This window comes from Typopeltis vanoorti, chromosome 11, assembly GCF_054136105.1.
Source record: "Typopeltis vanoorti isolate ZY-2024b chromosome 11, IOZ_Tvanoo_1.0, whole genome shotgun sequence".
Taxonomy (NCBI): Eukaryota; Metazoa; Arthropoda; class Arachnida; order Uropygi; family Thelyphonidae; genus Typopeltis; species Typopeltis vanoorti.
This window is the reverse complement of record NC_143559.1, coordinates 7,160,001-7,179,821: the sequence shown is the minus strand read 5'-3', so window position 1 is coordinate 7,179,821 and position 19,821 is coordinate 7,160,001. Positions and strand designations below refer to the sequence as shown.

At 37.2% G+C, this 19,821-nt stretch overlaps 1 protein-coding gene across 2 annotated transcripts in view; it reads right to left on the bottom strand.

Annotated features, from left to right (window-relative positions):
* LOC150101286 (phosphatidylinositol 4-phosphate 5-kinase type-1 alpha-like) overlaps nucleotides 1-12,925 on the bottom strand; it is a 597,237-nt gene extending 584,312 nt beyond the window's left edge. For both annotated transcript variants that reach the window (XM_090401030.1, XM_090401031.1), the window contains exon 1: nucleotides 12,250-12,925. In XM_090401030.1, the coding sequence (XP_090257156.1) occupies nucleotides 12,250-12,352 (103 nt within the window). In that variant the 5' untranslated portion in view covers nucleotides 12,353-12,925. The remainder of the gene's footprint in view (nucleotides 1-12,249) is intronic.
* Between the last annotated feature and the right edge of the window lie 6,896 nt (nucleotides 12,926-19,821).

The window sequence follows — 19,821 nt, the reverse complement described above, 5'->3', positions numbered from 1 at the left end:
TTCCAGAGGTCAGAAACTACCTTAGTCAGTCACCTTTGGACCCTTTCCAACATTTCTTCATCCTTCTGAAAACCCAGTGACCAAATCTGGGCACAATAGTCCATGTGTGGCCTAATCAAAGCCTCATACAATGGAACAAGAATCTCCCTACTTCTACACGTCAGTGTCCTCCGCATCATTCCCAGAAGTCTTTGTGTTGTCTTCACAATTTTGGTGATGTGTCCCCTAAATTTTAGATCCTTATCCACTATCACCCCCAGATCTCTTATTTCCTCTACCTCCAACAATATATTCTCACCAAGCATAACTTCTGCATCCCTTCTTTGTTTTCCAAATTTTAAAACCTTACATTTTGCAAAATTGAACTCACATCCCCATTTGCTTGCCCAATCACTCAATTTATTCAAGTCTTCTGGCAAGGCCACAACATCTTCACTACTCTTTATGGTTCGTCCCAACTTTGCATCATCCGCAAACAACTGAATATCTCATTCCAAATCTTCGCCAATATCATTAATATACAAGTTAAATAGTAATGTCCCTAAAACAGATCCCTGAGGCACTCCACTAGTGACTTTCCTTTTCCTGGATATTGCACCCCCATACACAACTTGTTGATACCTATCAGATAGCCAGTCTCCAATCCAATGCACTAATCTAATATCCAACCCCATCTGCTCTAGTTTGACTGTCAACTTATCATGAGGCACTCTATCAAAAGCTTTTGCAAAATCCAAGTATATTACTGTGTATCCTTCTCCTCTGTCTAAGGAAACAGTCACTTTATTGTAATAAGTAAGTAGATTACTACAACACGACCTCTCTTTAGCAAATCCATGCTGTCCATCAAAGATTATACCATTGTTGTCAACCCAACTCTGGATCCTAGTTCTCACAAGCTTCTCCAACAACTTAACCAGAACACCTGACACACAGATAGGCCTATAGTTTGATGCTTGAGTTCGATCACCTCCTTTATGAAGTGGCACAATCTTGCCCTCCTTCCACTCTTTAGAGACTTGAACAAGTGCAAGACTCGTATTAAAAAAATATGTCAAGGCAGGTGTCAACTCTCTGGCACATTCCTTCAGAATACGCGGTGATATATTATCAAGTCCCACAGCCTTATTTACATCTAGTTTACTCAACTCCCCAAACACCTCTTGCTCACTTACAGTCAGTCTCTCCTCCCCATCATCAACTGCTCTCAATTTCTCCATGAAGTCACATTCACAAGATTGAAAGATCTTTATGAACTGCTCATTAAGTATCTCCACCACACATTCTGCAACAGTTGTCTTTATACCATTTCCTCCAATCAATGTCATCCTTCGATAATCATTCTTTCTTTTGATGAGCACATATCGAAAGAACTCCCTAGGATTCTTTTTGGCTTCATTAGCTAACTGCTGTTCATACCTCTCTTTAGCTACTCTCACCAACCAACTCACCCTCCTTGCCTGGTCTTTATAGACCTCATGAAATTGGTTACTTCCACTTCTCTTATGCTGCCTCCACAATGCCTTTTTTTCTCTGTATTGCATGCTTAATCTCTTTATTCATCCATCTCACACCTACCTTATTTAACCTTCTCACCCTTGGAATACATTTGGACATTGCATCTACTAGATAGTTTTTGAAAATCTCCCAAGCTGCATTGATCTCTTTTTCAGCTATCTCCTCATTCCATGCTACACCTGCAAGCTGTCTCCTGAGCTCTTCATAATCACCCCCCCCCCTTGTAGTTCCACATATACCCTTTTCTCACAGGGGTCCTTGCACTGCTGGCAACCACCCAGGTAATCACCTCATGGTCACTTTCACCAATTGGTGGATGATTTGACACCTCATTTATAATTACATCATCTGATGAGATGACCAAATCCAAGACTCTTAATCCTCGTGTGCCTTCTGTTACATACTGTCTGAGGTAGTTATCCCTCAGAAACTCATTTTCTTTACTTCCAGTTGCTATCTCTTCATTCCAGTCTATACTGCCATAATTAAAATCACCCATAATGATCACCCTTTTCTTATTTGCTTGGCTAATTTGACTATACATTTCACTATCACCACCATCCACATTATCAGGTCTATAACAACATCCCACCAAGTATTTGATTCTATTCACCTCTATCTCACACCATACTGCCTCAAAACCACTGGCCCTATTTCCCTCTTGCATCTCTACCTTGTATGGACATAACTCTTTCTCTATCATCAATAGCACTCCCCCTCCCTTTTTACCCCTTCTATCCTCACGAAACATATCATACCCTTCCATCTCTATTCCTGTCAGGATGTCGTCCTCATCTAACTATGTCTCACTTATTCCGACAATCTTTGGGTGAACAGACGCAATTAGTGCAACCATTTCATCTGCCTTGTTTCTTATACTTCTTATACATTGCTAGAAGTAAATACACATGGAACCTCACCAGATGGTACAACAAAGAACTGTATTGGTTATATTTTAATCAAAAGTAACTGGAAATCATGAGTTCAAAATGTTAGAACTTTAAAAATTCCAGATTTCGACACTGACCATGAACTGCTTGTGGCAAAAATAAAACTAAAATTTAAGTACCGCAAGTCACAAGCTTTTGTCAACAATATGGACATGTCAAAAGTGAAAGTGAAAATTTGTGCAAGAAAACTATCAAACACTAATAGGAAATGAGATCAGATGATTAACCTATGATAATATAAAAAATACATGGAATCAAGGTAAAAAAATTATTATCAATACTGCACGAAACATACTTGGAACAACAGCAAAACCAAATCATGAATGGCTAACCCCTGAAATTTTAAATACTGTAGAAGAAAAAAGAGCAGCAAAGCATATATTAAATATAAAAAATACAGAAGAAAATATATAACATCATAAGAACCTTAAAAACAAAATCGATAAAATGTGGATATCTGCCAAAAATGATTAGTTGGAGGAAAAAGTAAAACTGTGTGAAGAAGCTAATAAAAGAAATGATAAAAAACTGTATATAAAATTATAAAAGAATTAACTAAGATATAAAATAATTTAACAAGATAAACCACTAACAATGAAAGATAAAAACAATCTAGAAACTGGATCAATACAAAATATTAAAATAATTTGGAAAGACTACTATCAAACATTATTTCAGAAAGAACATGAGAAGGAAAGTATAACAGAAAAGATGATATATGAAAATGCACCACCCATATCTGCAGCAGAAATTATAAATGCAATGAACCAAATGAAACTCTCGAAAGCTATGGGCAAAGATGAAATATCTATAGAACTATGGAAATATGGTGGCAAGGAAGCCATTAACTTTTTAATGAAATTATTTAACCAAATTCTTTATATTGGAGTAATTCCAACTGACTGGAAAATAGGAGTTATTATACCAATTCATAAAAAAGGAGACAAAAGAATATGTGAAAATTACAAACCCATAACACTTAAGTCATAGTTATAAACTATTCATCCGAATTATTCAAAAGAGAACACAGGTGCTTACAGAAAAAATCAGAGAAGAAAATCAAGCAGGATTCAGGCCACATTGATCCACATCTTCAAAATTAATAATAGAGCAGAAAAATATTGGGAATATAACCTGCCCATATACTGTTGTTTTATAGATTTCAAGCAAGCCTTTGATTCAGTTAATGGAAACAAATTGATCACTATTTTAAAGAATGTAAGAATAGAATCAGATATTTTAACATTACAAATTATTATGGAGACATTAAAGCTTTTGTTAAAACAGACAATATTAAAACTAAGGATTTCAAAGTTGAGAAAGGTGTAATGCAGGGTTGCCCTCTTTCATCTCAACTCTTTGTCATCTTCCTAGAAGAAGTCTGTAAAACCATAGCTGATGAACCAGGTGTAAAAATCAATGGCACCAACATTAATCACATCAAATATGCTGATGATATCATTATCCTAGCAGATTTTAAACCACAGTTAGAAAAAACTATTAATATCTTAAATGATTCTTGTAAAACCTATGGTATGAAAATAAATCTTCATAAAACAAAAATAATGAATATAGGTAAAGAAGAAGAAAATATTTCTATAAATCTCAAAAATCATCCTTTGGAACAAGTTAATAAATATGTTTATCTTGGCAGTCTCATTTCCAGTAACCTCAACAACATGGAAACAGTAAAACACAGGTCAAACCTTGGTTGGACCAGTATGAATAAACTAAATAAAATATGGAAAAATAAAAAAATCCCAACAAGTCTAAAACTAAAATTATATAATACAATTATCAACCTCTCAGCTACTTATGCTTCAGAGCCTGGAGATTAACTCAACAACCATCAAGAAACTTATCTGAAATGAAACGCCTCAGATAAATCAACAACACCCACTGGATGCAACACAAGACCAATGATCAAGTCAGAATAGATTTAAACTTCCCAGATGATATAATAGATACAACCACTAAGCATCAGTTGAGGTGGTTTGGTCACATTCAGAGAATGGCCCCCCTCATAGAATATTTATGCCATATTTAGCTCTGAATGGATATATATAGGAGGTAAAAGACCTAGACGCAGACCAAGAAGTACTTGGATAAAGTTGCTGAAAGAAAATTCCCATCTGCCCAGCTATAGAGTCATGACCAAGATTGCCAAAGATCGTGATAAGTGGAGAACCTTTCTTCTTAGTGGACTCAACCCATTACCAAGCAGATGAGATGAATGAGAAAAATCCCTGCTCGCACAAGTAGGTTGTCAAAAAATGTACTAGTGTGAATAGGGCATATTCCAATAATACTAAAAAATCTTTTTTTTTTGCCAAATTCCAGAACTGAAATAGTGTTTTCTCTAAACTTCAGCTAAAAAATTCAATCAGCCTGAAGTTCTGCTATCTCATCTGCCTCTTTTAATGATAGATGTTTTGTGTCTGCAGTAGTACTGGAAAAGGGACTGCAGACGCAATTGTATTCATTCACACTGAAGGAAGGAAAATATTTACTTTAGTTTATCCTTCAAAACCAACAGATGTTTTGGAGGATAAGCCAAAAACCAAGCAGGAAGTAACCTCCGAATCAGCATCAAATGTGAGGGGGGAAACATTTCAAGGTCACTGTTTTCAACTTTCACCTTCCATATTTTATTTTATTTATTTATTTTTTTTTTTTTTTTAAGAACCCATTCAGCTTGTCACTTGATATAAAGAGATTTTTTCCCTTCCAATGAATACTTACATTAAGGCAGTTTAAATATCCAAAAATATCAGCCAGGTACACAACTTTTGAACACCATGTCCCTCTTTAATCAGAGTGACAAATTCAGGTATCTCTGTAGCAAAATTTTCTAATAACTCATTCCTCAGTTCATAAAATCTAGAGAGTACCTGGCCTTTGGACAACCTGTGAATGTCAATGTGAAGGACTAGCGTTTCATTACGAGTTCCTGCTTCCTTACACATGACTTTGAGAAGTCTAGTCTTAACTGATCTAGTTTTAATATAGTTAACCATCGCAACTACTGAGCCCATTACACTTCTTAGGAGTTCAACTCGCATATATACCCACCCAGTGCTGGATTTATGTATAAGCTGAAAAAACTACAGCTTAGGGCCTCGCAATCTGCCGGGACCTCAAATAAAAAAACAAAAAAATATAAAAATTGATAAAATATTCGTAAAAAATCACTCAAATGAAGTCAGACATATCACGATGATAATTTCCAAATAATTTTAAATATACAAAATATAACATTAAAATAATTTTGGTGCATTGTAAAAGTGATTGAGATATTTTATTATTATTATTATTATTATTTGACACCTCCAGGGAGTCCAAAGACTCATCGAGGGAGAGTGTGCCAACAGCATCGAACGATTGGTCCTCTTCACTCAATAGATTTAGAAACCTTCCTCTTTATCTGTCTTACTACCTAAGTTCTATTAATTTACAAAATCCTTGTCTTCTTTTTTTTTCAAAAGCATTTATTTGAGAGTTTTTAAAATGTCGGCTAACTTCAAAGAGTATCTATCCAATAATTTTTGACCACTTTTAATCTTAAATAGTCCTTCCAAGTGGGCTTGCCCCAAGGTCATTGTCTTTCGGCTTTCCCTACTTTAACTGAGAAAAGGCCCCCAGGGGGCCTTTTCTCAGTTAAAGTAGAATAATACAAAAAAATAATACAATAGAACAATACAAAAGAATTAAAGATTACATTATTTTTAAAATTTAAACTACAAAGTTCCAAAATAGAAAAAATAAATATAACACATTTTAAAAGTTTAAAATGTTAATTTCTGTTGTGAATGGCAACCAATTCGTTTGCTCTCTGTTTCTCTGTGTCTTCTCAATTCTCAAGTGAAGTTAAAATTTATTAAAAAACAAATTGAAAAAGAAAAATACATTTTGAAAAGTTAAGTGTATGTATATGCAATATTATTTTATTCCCCCCCCCCCCACCCCAAGAATGAAACACCATTAAAATCGATATAAAATAAAAATATATATTTATAATTACTAACAAAGGTTCGGCTGGCTCTCCCCTTAGCCAGGGGGAGGCCCCCTGGACCACCTTTTGTGGTCTCTTTCCCAGCAATTTTTATGAAATTCAAAATGTTCACATAACTTTTTAAAATGAACTCAAATCTATTAAAATTAATTCAAAAAGACACTTATATTTTTGAATGGGGGGCTCATTTTCAAATTAGATTATTATTGTCAATCGATTTTAATGAAATTCAAAATGTTCACACAAGTCATTAAGACAAACTCAAATATATCAAAAGAAATTCAAAAATAGCCCTATATTTTTGAATGGGGAGGGCTCATTTTCAAAATAAATTAACTGTCAACCGATTTTTACGAAATTCAGAATGTTTTCACAAGAAATCATTAAGAAATTTTTCTGAGACCAGCTGATGAAATTTAAAACAGAAGGGAGCCTCAGCAAGTCTAAATTCGGCCCTGTACCCACCACTGCCATTCAAGACATTTCTTGAACTACGATTTGCCTAGTTGACCTTGGTAGCAGTAATGTCTTTAGCACTGTGCTGCCACATACTGTGCAAGTGTGCTATAATATCCCACAAGGTGAAGCAATGTGCCACAAGATAAAAATTTTTAAACACTACACTATAATTATCTCACGAAAAAATCACAAGTTTTCATACCACACTGTATGAAAACTTTCGCCAGCCTAATATTGAAATATTTATGTAACATTAATATATTTTACTGTAAATGCTGAACTAAGGTGCCACCAATTGACCATCCACAATATGACAATAATTACATCAACAAGTACAGAGGACTGTACAGTAGTCAATGTTGTACAAACTGTAAAATACTATAAACTTACAATTAATTACACAAAAGTCCAGCAAAGATTACGGGTATACTGCAACAAAAATTTCAATTTTCAAGTTTGCCGCAGTCTGAAAAAGTTTGAGAACTACTGATCTAAATTATTATTATTATTATTATAATTCAGGCCTCCATGGAGTCAAAAGACTCATCGTGGGAGGTCCTTCCTAAGAACATAAAGTCTGTCAAGACTCATCGAGGGGAGGTCCCCCCTTCCAAGAAACACAAAGTCTATCATACCACTCCTTAAACTCATTGACTGTTCTCGCTCCTCTCACCACTCCATCAGGCAATGCATTCCATGGTTCAACCACCCTCCACACAAAGAAACCACTCCTCACCCTCTTGCTCACAGTTTCCTTTCGTAACTTCCAGGGATGGCCTCTTGTCATCACTCCTTCCTGATGTTCAACCAAGCAAATGAACTCCCCAGTGTCAACCCTGTAACCACCTCTCAATAGTTTAAAAGTCTCAATCATATCACCTCTCCTTCTTCTATCCACCAAACTCTGCAGTCCACATTCCCTCAGACGATCCTCATAACTATCCTTGTACAGTCCTGAAACCATCTTTGTCATCCGTCTTTATATCCTTTCCACAGTTAATTTATCGTCTTCAAATCCTGGGGACCAGATCTGAGAACAATGGTCCAAGTGTGGTCTGATCAGGGTCTCATACAACGAAATGATAACCCTCTTATCTCTGCAGGTCAGTGCCCTTCTCATAATTGCAGCAATCCTCTATGTTACCTTCACCACTTTTGCAATATGTTCCCTAAACTTCAGGTTTCTATCAATCATCAACCCCAGATCTCTTGTCTCCCCTACTTCCTCCAGTATAACTCCTCCCATAGAGTATACAGCATCCCATCGATGTTTCCCAAACCTCAAGACATTATATTTTTCCACATTAAACTGACACCCCCATTCATTTGCCCATCTATCTAGCTTATTCAAATCCTCTTGCAGGGCTACCACATCTGCACTTTCTATTGTTCTTCCTGGCAAACACTCCTCACACATCCTATCTTGAACACCACGGATCATTGAGTCGCCATACATTATACCACTTACCATTCTCTCTCTCTCTCTCCTATTGTTTCCATTCTCTCCTCCTCTTTCATTCCCTCTCTCTCCTACTGTTTCCATTTTCTCCACTTCTAGCACTTCCATATCCCTCTGTCCTACTGTTTTCATCCTCTCGTCTTCTAGCATTCCCATACCTCTCTCATTCCATCTCTCCTACTGTTTCCATTCTTTCCTCTTCTAGCACCTCCATATCTCTCTCTCATTCCATCTCTCCTACTGTTTCCATCCTCTCGTCTGCTAGCATTCCCATACCTCTCTCTCATTCCCTCTCTTCTACTGTTTCCATTCTCTCTTCTTCTAGCACCCACATACCTATCACTCATTCCCTCTCTTCTGTTTCCTTTCTCTCCTCTTCTAACACTCCCAAAATTCTCTCTCTCTATCTCCCTTACTCTGATTTGGCTTGCATTTATCTCTTCCATTCTCCTAATCTTATCTTTCATACTTCTGCTCTCATTCACAAGACATTCCACCTCCTCTTTCAGCTCATCTATCTCCCTCTGCAGGTCAGTCACTCTTAATCTGAATTCACTCTCCCAAACAAAACCATCTCCTAAACTTTCACAGTCACTCACACCTTCCACACTATCAATTATTATTTTCTCATTCAAATATATATTTTTTTCATTCTCTCCTATCACACTACTTGTCTTCTTACATTCATTCCCCGTTCCTGGAGCAGCAAGGTCGGATATTGATATTTCGAATGCACTTATTTCCTCCCACTGCCTGCATTTTGCGCACATACGCTCTCCGCTCTCTTTCACAAGCCACATATCTAATTCCCAAGACGCATACATGCCGCAATTACTGCATGCCACAAAGTCCCTTATGATATTGTTTATAATAGAGTTCTTAAATGGCGGAGGACTTGGTGATACGCCACTTACGACTGCAGCTGAATCCACCATCATTCCTTATTGCCGAGTAGCGTAATCGTCACACCATACTTCATATGTTAAACAGATTAATTCATCCTTCTCTCACCATCGTCCTTAACTCTTACTGTTTCCAATCGCTCTCTCCTTTCTCTCCCATTTTCCCTCCTTCCTTCCTCTCATTTCTATTTTCTATAACCCTTGCTTCTGCTCTCCCTCTCTCTCAACTTTCTCCAATTACCTCTATTCCCCATCTCTCTCCCTTCCTCTCTTACCCTTCTCACACTAGCCAACCTCTCCAGTCTCCTAATCTCTTCATTCACCCTCTTCAACTCAGTCTTTATCCCTTCCATCTCTTTTCTTAGCAGTTCCATTTTTCTCTCTCCAGACATCCCACTCATCTCCACATATCAACTGAATGACATTCAATTGATATGATAGAGATGTTTAATTCAGTGAGGATTTTATCTGATTAATCTTATCCTCTCCCGTAGTCCTTAATGGACCATTGGATCACTCATGGCTGAGCCATGAATATCTAATGGTGGTGAATTAAGACAGATGATGACCATCTCCTCTTCTGTCTTCATCTATATGTTCTATGGTTGTATCCTGTATGTTCAAGGATCCGGTTTGCCTGTTTTGGATAAACTGGGGAAAAAACCCTGCTGCCCACATCCAAGACCGGCTAACTTGGCTATGGCTGAAGAAGATCCTTCAGCTCCTCATGTCTCTGACAGGAATCGAACATAAGGCACTCCTTCCCTAGGTATATGGTTGCGAAGCGCACAGACATCTGATTAATACAGATGGGATTATAAAAAGAGTAGCAGGTGAAAGGGAAAGAACCAGAGGCCATCCCTGGAAGGTGTATAAAAGTGCAGTGAAGAAGGGTGCGAGGAATACATTTTTTACAGGGAAAACCGTGATCAAACAGAATGCATTACCAGATCATGTTGTGATGAATGCAGGTATTGTTAAGTATTTTAAAGTTCAATATGTTGTCAGTTGAATGAATTTTCCATGATGAGTCAGCTAACTCCATCAACAATGTGATAATAATAATATCCTCCAAATGCCATTATCTATACACTATGCAGTAATCCCAACTGCACACAGTGTCATCTACTGCTACTAATGTTACATTTTGTCTAAACTGCCAGTGGGTGTGCTAGGGCCAGTCTGTCTTTATGCAGGATGAAAAACCAAAGTTTCTGGGGAGGGGAGACCTACTATCTCTGTATGAGATTGGCTAACTTACCTTCAATTGAAAAGAGCCATATGATTCCTCTTTCAATGAGAACTGAACTCGGTTATTTTCCAATCAAAGAGTGTGATGCCTCATCATTCTTCCAATGTTTAACTTGAAAGCAAGCAGTATTAACTTCCTCAATCCCTCAATGAGTCTTTGGACTCCCTGGAGGTGTAACGTATTAATAATAACAACTTATTATTGAGCACCATATCAAATATGTTTGCAAAATTCAGAAAAAATGACAGTGAATGCCTTACTCATTTACTGATATTGTTACTTTATTATAAAAGGAAACCAGATTACTAAAGCAAAAATGTTTCTTATGCTGGCCTTCATAAATAATATTACCTCATTTGCCCAATTCTGTGCTATGAATATCTGAACCACCATCCTTATGCAATGCCACCTGCAATTCTACCCTCATTCCATTCCCTAAGAACTTATCCCATTGCAAGACTTTCATTACACAATCAAGTTAATGGAATGGTTTCTTAGTACACTCCCTACAAATCCCATCTAGCCTTACTGACATCTATTTCTTTATTCAGAATGCATTTTCTTCATTCACTTCTAATCCTTCGATTCTCCATGTCCCTCTAGGAATAAAATCAGCTTTACTAGGAAGAAACATACCTAATAAAGTGATCATTAAACAGCTCAACTACATAATCTGCATTGGTCACCTAACCTATTCCACCCAGCAAGATCATTCATCCACAAACATTTCTCCTCCTATTGCCCACCATAGCAAAAGGCTCCTTGGATCACAGTGATAGACTCCTTTAATATTTTTCTCTCCTTACTTCTTCATCTGCAATTCCTGTTTGATTTCCTTGGTCATCCATTTTACTACAAACTGCTTTATCTTTTTCACTCAAGATATTCAATTTGCTATTTTTTAGTAACATTATTTTTTACTAGCTCCCATATACTACTGACTTCTCTTCCTTCAAATTCTTCCATCTATTATCATATTGTCTCAAGCTGGTTTCTATATCTTTTTTAATTACCTGCCTTATAAGTTTGCATAAATTCCTTCCTTATTGATATTTCTGCATGCCTTTTCAACTTCCAAGTCAGAAGAATAAAGTCACTCATACCAGCTTGGAGCAAGCATGACACCTCAGTCACAATGAGATCTTCTGATGCTATGGCCAAACCTAAAAATTTTGATCCTTTTGAACCCCCCCCCCCTCCGAAACCTTCCCAAAACAAAAATCTATCCAAAAAATAAAAATAAACACTTCGTTTTGAAACTATAATAAATTTTTACTTTTGAAATTATACACAAATTATGATAAATGCAAGATTTATTTTGTTATTTTTCTGACATATATAACATTGTTTATGTAACACTATTTCTTGTCATCGTCAGAAATAGTGTTACACAAACAGCATCCTTCTGCACTATAATAACCACTACACAGAATTGAGTTGAAGAGTTAAAAATAGGTTTGGAATATGATGCCAATTCTGCAAATGTTAAAATTTAACAAACTTGTCTATTCCTAACCGTAAATTACAAAATACGGTGACTGTGATTGCCAGTTATGCGAAATAATATCATGTTATGCAAAAAGTTTAGAAACTAATTAAAATATAGGTTCACTAATGTGATATCGGTTCGATAAAAATTAATCCACTGTGTGAGAGTTACCAAGGAATATTTTGTTATTTATCTGCTAAAATCTTACCTGGTTTCAAAACATCCTCCTCCTTTGACGACAATGCTCCACAGGCTGAAGTTACTTCCCCACGATCACCATCATTGGGTATAGAAGCCATTTTAAGTGACATACAAGATTTCGTTGATTACGTCCAATTATATGAGATGTAAATTATAATGTATTTTTTTCCCTTCGTGATAACAGTCCATTCAAAACGATTATACTTCATATCATGTTAAAAACAAAGCAAATTATTTTTGAAAAGTGAACTCAACCTAAACAAGAACATTACGGGGAGTACGGCGCAGCATGCGAACCACACTCGAACTTTTAAGAATCGGATAATAAGTAATAAGTAACTGGATGATAAATAATTATTGAATTCCGTGTAGGTTTTTGTATATACTGTATGTTATTTAACATTGATTCCTTTCTGATATTATACAGAATTAAAGTTGGCCAATTAATAAATTAAAAAAAAAACATAATTCTAAACATAAAAATGTTTATTATAATTGTCGTGCTTTCTAGGAAAAAAAAAAAACTGCAATACGTTAATCTATTCATGCGGATAATGTCCTATTGTATCTTATGTATATATTACAACATAGATCATTCGCATGTAACACCATTTTTCAGACATCATAAAAGATGCCTGCACATTCGCCAAATCTTTCCATCACGACATCCGAAAAGCGCTTCCAATCTGTGTGACGCTTCGTGACAAGTTTCGCCATCACGAGTATTAATTATTTCATCATTGTAAAATCCACAAAGCACGAAAATATCACTCCTTTTTAGTGATATTTTCGTGCTATTTGATAATTTTAATACTATTTGTGACCAAGCAGGGCTGCCAAGAGTAGAGAATATTTTTCATAGAATAATTAAATAATTAATTTAGAGAATAATTAAATACAGAAAAGACAGCTACTGACTGTTTTTAAAAAAATAATAAGTCCACTCAAAAGCTTAAACAAATTGGAAAAGCATAAAACTGCGAGAAACTGGAGAAAAAAGAGATAGTACTGTATGGGGATTCGATGATAAGAGGAATGCTTAACGAGAAAATAACGACGGCATATTTTCCAGGTGCAAAGATAACGATATTAGTGACCGCATCCGGACAATACATCTCGAGACAATTCATCACGTGAAAAATTCATCGCGGGGAAAATTAATCGCGAGAAAATTCTAGGAAGAAAATTTGAAATCCTATTTCATGTCATTCCGATATATGGGGAAAAAATGAAATAGTTTATGTATTATTCATTATTTCGATTATAATTAGCATTGTGAAATTTTTTATTCAGTATAATGACGCTTGCATCCCTGCGCTTGGCCGCTCGAAGTTAGACCTAGGTTCGAGTCTAGTCACCAACTGGAGGAACTTTTTCTAAGCCTATCTTCGTCCGGTTCCCGAGTTAGTCGATCTCTGGCACGGGCAACCTTCAATAAACACAAGAAAATCGACCGAAGTATCCACATTGTTTCAGACAATAACATATCCTACTAGGATTAAGCATCAAGAGATGGAGGCACTTGTTTGCAGTGGCTGCATTAATTAGTGAAAGACATGGGCCAGCTATCTCTGATTGGCTAACGGTGGGATTGAACTGCCCACTCAGTCTCCAAAAGCTAAATAGGGTGTAAAGGCCTTGCCTACTCCCTTTTAGGGAATAAAAGGCGTTAGCTGTTTTTTTTATTTATAGAGTTATTAATGTTCTTTCTTACTACAGGTTCTGTAGATGGAATATTAATTGTTACAAAACTCCCTACTCTCAAGCCAAAAGGGTCTGGGTTTGAATCCCACTGTGGGCATGGATATTTATGATTGTCTGTGAGAAATAATAGTGGTGGTGATGGACAGTAGATGGCGTTGGTGTAGATGATGCAGTTGGTGGATGAGGTTGAGTGGTGGAGATGGAGAGTTATAGAGTAGGTGCCATCCCTCATGAATCATAAGGGATGGCACCTACTCTATAACTATAATAATAATAATAATAAACTGGGATAGGATGGTTAGGGAGAAAGAGCACCATATTCAAGAATATTTAGGGATACAGTTAACAGTTATATCCAACTAATATTTATAGTAAACTATTTACATGTTTCTATTAACTATTCTATTCATAATTAGAATAGTTATTAGGAAGAACAAAATATTTAAGAATAGTTATGGAGAAATGGCACAGTATTTAAGAATATTTATTCTTCTAACCATTCAATATTCTGCATGTTCAGACATCCATCCAGGTGTGATATATTTTTTATCTGAACTAATTTGGAATGGCAGGTGTTTTAGTTATTGAATGCACATGTATTTTAAAAATTACTGCACTTTTCCTGCACAGTAAACACATTTTGCACGTTGCTATCGTTTGCACATCTAGTTTAAGATCATAGGTGCAATTTTGAGTAATTATATTAAAGAAAATGAACAACCGAGAAGGATATCCTCCACAGATGGAGGGAATACTTTGAGAGCCTTCTTAACCCGGGTGGCCGAGCAGTTGCAGACATCCAAGAGGTGCAGATCGGGACAATGACTAGTCTCACAGCAGAAGAGTTCCATTTAGCAATAAAATCGCTAAAATTGGGCAAGGCTGCTGGCGATGATGAAACTCGGCAGAAATGCTAAAAGCCTTAAATCGAGATGGTGTTCTCTGGCTGACTCGAGTGTGTCAGGCTGCTTGGATATCTGGGTGAGCACCAAAGCAATGGCAGACAGGCATAATGATACCAGTCTTCAAGAATGGTGACCAGAAGGATTGCAGTGATTATTGTGGCATCTCTCTCCTCAGCCTGCCTGGGAAAGTGTATGCCAGGTGCTTGGAAAGATGGTGCAGGAGCATAGTTGAGTCAAAGTTCCAGAAAGAACTATGTGGCTTTCTTCCTGGTAGAAGCACAAGTGATCAAATCTTCACTTTAAGGCAAGTATTTGAGAAATCTTGGTAATATGCCAAGAATGTCTACACATGTTTTGTGGACTTGGAGAAGGCATATCACCAGGTTCCACGGGATAAGCTTTGGCAAGCAGTACAGGAGTATGGAGTGGATGGCCAACAATTAGCTGCCATCAAGTCCATGTATGAATGCCCAGAGTTTTGCGTCGGGGTAAACAGCACAAAGTCTGAACCTTTCACAGTCTCCATTGGCCTCTGCCAGGGTGTGTTCCATCACCCATCCTTTTCATAATATTTATGGACTAGATCGATAGGCACAGCGCCGAGGCAGTGAGTGTGTCAGAATTGGAAGATGTAGCATTGGACGTCTGCTTTTTGCAGATGACCTAGTTCTGCTTAGCTCTTCCACAGATGACCTCCAGTGGACTCAGGATAGGTTTGTAGCTGTTTGCGCAGACGCCGGAATGAAGATCAGTGCTGCCAAAACTGAAACAATTGTGGCCTCACCATCCCAGTGCACTCTATATGTAAGTGGAGTCTCAATGAGGCAGGTGGAGAAGTTTAAATACCTTGGGTCCATATTCACGAATGATGGAAAATGGGACGTAGAGCTAGATACTCGAATTAGCTTAGCAAGCTCAATATTGCTGGAGCCTGGCCGTTCGGTAGTATTGAAACAGGGTTTAAGCCAGAAGGCAAAGCTGGCTGTCTTCAATACCGTCTATGCCCCCATCCTCACCTATGGTCATGAGAGTTGTGTAATGACCAAAAGAATGCGGAAACGAATCCAAGTGGCTGAAATGAGGTTCCTTCGAGGGGTTGCGGGACTGACAGGACTCGGCAGAGTCAGAAGCTCTGCAATTCGGGAAACTCTCAATACTCAACCACTGCTTCTCCATGTTGGCAGATCACAGTTACGTTGGTATGGGCACCTGGTCAGAATGCCACAAGGGAGGCTCCCTCAGCAGGCCCTCTTTGCCAAGGCAGAGGGTGAGCGGCCAAGGACTCGCTGGATAGATTATATCCAAAACCTTGGATGGACACGTTTGTGAATCCCACTAGACAACACCTGAGCTTGGTGGCAGAGGATCGTGACCATTGGAAGTTCCTCTTGCAGCTGTTGCCCCCACAACCCAATTAGGAAAGGTGGGCCTTGAGATGTATGTATATAAAAAAAATCAGCTAATGCCTTTTATTCCATTAAAGGGAGTAAATGAGGCCTTTATACCCTATCTAGCTTTTTGGAGACTGAATGGGCAGTTCAATCTCCACCAGTAGCCAATCAGAGATAACTGGCCCATGTCTATCATTAATTATAACAGCCACCGATGAAGAGGGACAAACAAGGGCTGCCATCTCTACGGTCGATTTTCTTGAGTTTACGGGATGAAAAAAAACGAGTTTCTGGGAGGAAAAATCCGCTTGCCCATGTCAGAGATCGACTAACTGGTGAACCGGTCGAAGAAAGGCTTAGAAAATGTTCCTCCAGTTGGCGACTAGACTTGAACTTAAGTATGATACTAGCATTTTATAACACTGAAAAATTTTAAATTTTATATTTAGTCATTTTTACTAATATATATATATATATATATATATATATATATATATATATATATTAGTAAAATATATATTTGTATGCATATATATATATGTATATTTGTATGCAAATTGACTCGGTTTATGAACATGTTCAATAATTTTAATAACTTTATCCCAGAGATAATTAAGAATAAAAGTTTAATGCGGACACAACTAGTTTCGTTAGTAAGCCAACATCGTCAGGTGTCAAAGTACAAAGATATATACAAAAAAGACAAACAGAAACATCACACACCACAACAATAGAGCTATCAAAAAACTACAGTTAAGTTCAAATTGGAGTCCGCGCTTTAGTTCTAGTTACATTTATCACACGCACGCGAGATCACGCGTGCATGTGATCTCGCGAGAACGCCAGCACTGAATAACAGAACAATGTGAATCTGAAAATTGTAGCTAAGGTTGTTATTCATGTGGGTAGAATCAAGGGTGATTCTTTTGACTACAGGTTATGTCTTTGAAATTCATCGTAACTTTTGTTAATATTAGAAGTTTGATTCCAGTCTATATGGTGTTGGGGGCCTTCATCAGAATTTACGGAGAACAAGACGTGGCTGGTGAAGGCACTGGCTCGGATTTAATTATAAGTGATGTCTCTTTTGTGTTCTTCAAGATGGAGAAAGATTGGTGTATCAGTTTGTCTGTAGTAAGGTTTACTACAATTATAAATAATTCTGGATAGTGCTGGGGACTGAAGATGGTGATGTTTTTATTTTGGCTATCTAAAGATAGATCGGAGTTTAGGTAAAGCAGAGAAGCACGTTTTGATGTCGAACTTTTTTTAAATTCTAGACAGTTTGGGGGAGAGGGAACTAATGTAAGGAAGGAGATGTAAGCTCTGGGGTTAGTAGAATCTTCATTAGTTTGTTGACGACGGTAAAAAAGAAGTTTCTCAATACTTTTTGGCATGAAACCATTATTGACAAAAGTCTCTTTGAGGAACTTAAGTTCATTTTGAAACTCTTCGTCGTCTGATAATCATGATCTGGCCGGATGTGCAAGAGTAGATATAATGTCATATTTCTGTGGAGGGAAGTGGTGTGGGGATGCGTGAAGATATCTATCTGTATGTGTAGTTTCCTGATGATTGAAATTTTAATATTATCATTACTCCTGGTTAGCTTTATGTCTGAAAAAGAAAGACAATTTTTAACTTCTAACGGATTCGTCGAAAAAATTGCTTTTTCTTCCAAGTCTTCGAGAAATATGATTGCTAACACCGGGGAATGCGGATTATCTATGGCTAGACTGGTGTTTTGTTTGTATATTTTGTCTTCGAATCTGAAGTAGCCTGAATTGACCCATATTGCTCGAAGACTTGGAAGAAAAAGCAATTTGTTCCGCCACACTGAAACCTAAAATCTGGCTTCGTTGTATTGATGATATATAAGATGTTTTTCTTATATGGAAACTCGGCCCCAACAACCTCAATGTTTTCTTAGATCATCTAAATAACTTTCTTCAGAACATCAAATTCACCTCTGAACTAGAAGTTAACAATTGTTTTTTCTGTTTTAGACATAAAGCTAACCAGGAGTACTCATAATATTAAAATTTCATTCTTCAGGAAACCAACACATACAGATAGATATCTTCACGCATCCTCTCACCACTTCCCTCCACAGAAATATGGCATTATATCTACTCTTGCACATCGGACTAGATCCTTATTATCAGACGACCAAGAGTTTCAAAATGAACTTAATTTCCTCAAAAAGACCTTTGTCAATAATGGTTTCCCGCCAAAAAGTATTGAGAAACTTCAACATCAAAACGTGTTTTGCTTCTCTACTTTACCAAAACTCTGATCTATCCTTAGTCAGCCAAAAGAAAACATCACCATCTTCAGTCCCCGGGACTATCCAGAATTATTTGTAGTTGTAGTAAACCTTACTACGGAAAAACTGATAAATCAATCTTTCTCCATCTTGAAGAACACAAAAGAGACATCTCTTATAATGGAATCCGAGCCAAAACCCTCGCCAGCCACGTCTTGTTCTCTGTAAACTCTGATGAAGGCCCCGAACACCAAATAGACTGGAATCAAACTTCTAATATTCACAAATGTTACGATGAATTTGAAAGACCTAACCTGAAGACAAAAGAAATCACCCTTCATTCTGCCCACATAAATAACAACCTTAGCTACAATTTTTAGATTCGCATAGCTCTAATATTCCGTGCTGGCGTTCGTGCGAGATCACACGCACGCGTATAAATGTAGCTAGAACTAAAGCGCAGACTCCAATTTGAAACTGTAGTTTTTTTTTGATAGTTCTGTTGTTATGGTGTGTTATGTTTCTGTCGGTCTTTTTTGTATATATCTTTGTACAGAGTGACCATAAAGGAAGTTTCCCTTTTCGGAGGCTCATCTGTAGCTAAAATGAATAAACGGAATGAGACCAAATTTTATATTCAGGCTTCTGATGGCATGGGAAGATGATTTCCGCCAAAAAAAAAAAGATTTCGCACCAAATGTCGCCGATAGGGAAAATTTTGGCCCTGGCAGAGCCAAAAACAAGCAGATAATTACATTAAAGGCAGATAAAATGGAATATTAACATTTCGATGATGTAAGCAACAGCTGAGTTACTCATTCCAGCTGGATATATGGCTCGTTACAATGATAATAATAATAATAATAATTAAACTAAAACAACAACGAGAGACACAGAAATTAATGTAGTGATTGAATTCGCAGGAAATAATGTTTAATTCGTCAGAATCAGGGTCCCCTGGACCACATTCACAATTTTCAATGTGCTGACCTTTCTTGTGTATAACAAATTGCATTTGGTGTACGATATGCTCACACTTCCTGCACTGCTTTCCATCCTCTGCCAGGTCTAACTCCTAGGGATCCAGTTTCTTCAAACTTCTTAATCATAGCTCTCAGTGCTACTGCTACCATAGGATTTAATCAGGTTACGAAGCTTTCTAAATTCCCGAAGGGCAGCTACAGCATAGCACTATTTAAGGTAAAAGAACTTGACAAGTAAAGCATGCTGAGGCAAGTTAGGATGCATATTCAGCAGAATTCATCAGTCATTCGATTAACTCCCTGAACTTCCCAATCTCTTGTAAGTGGAAT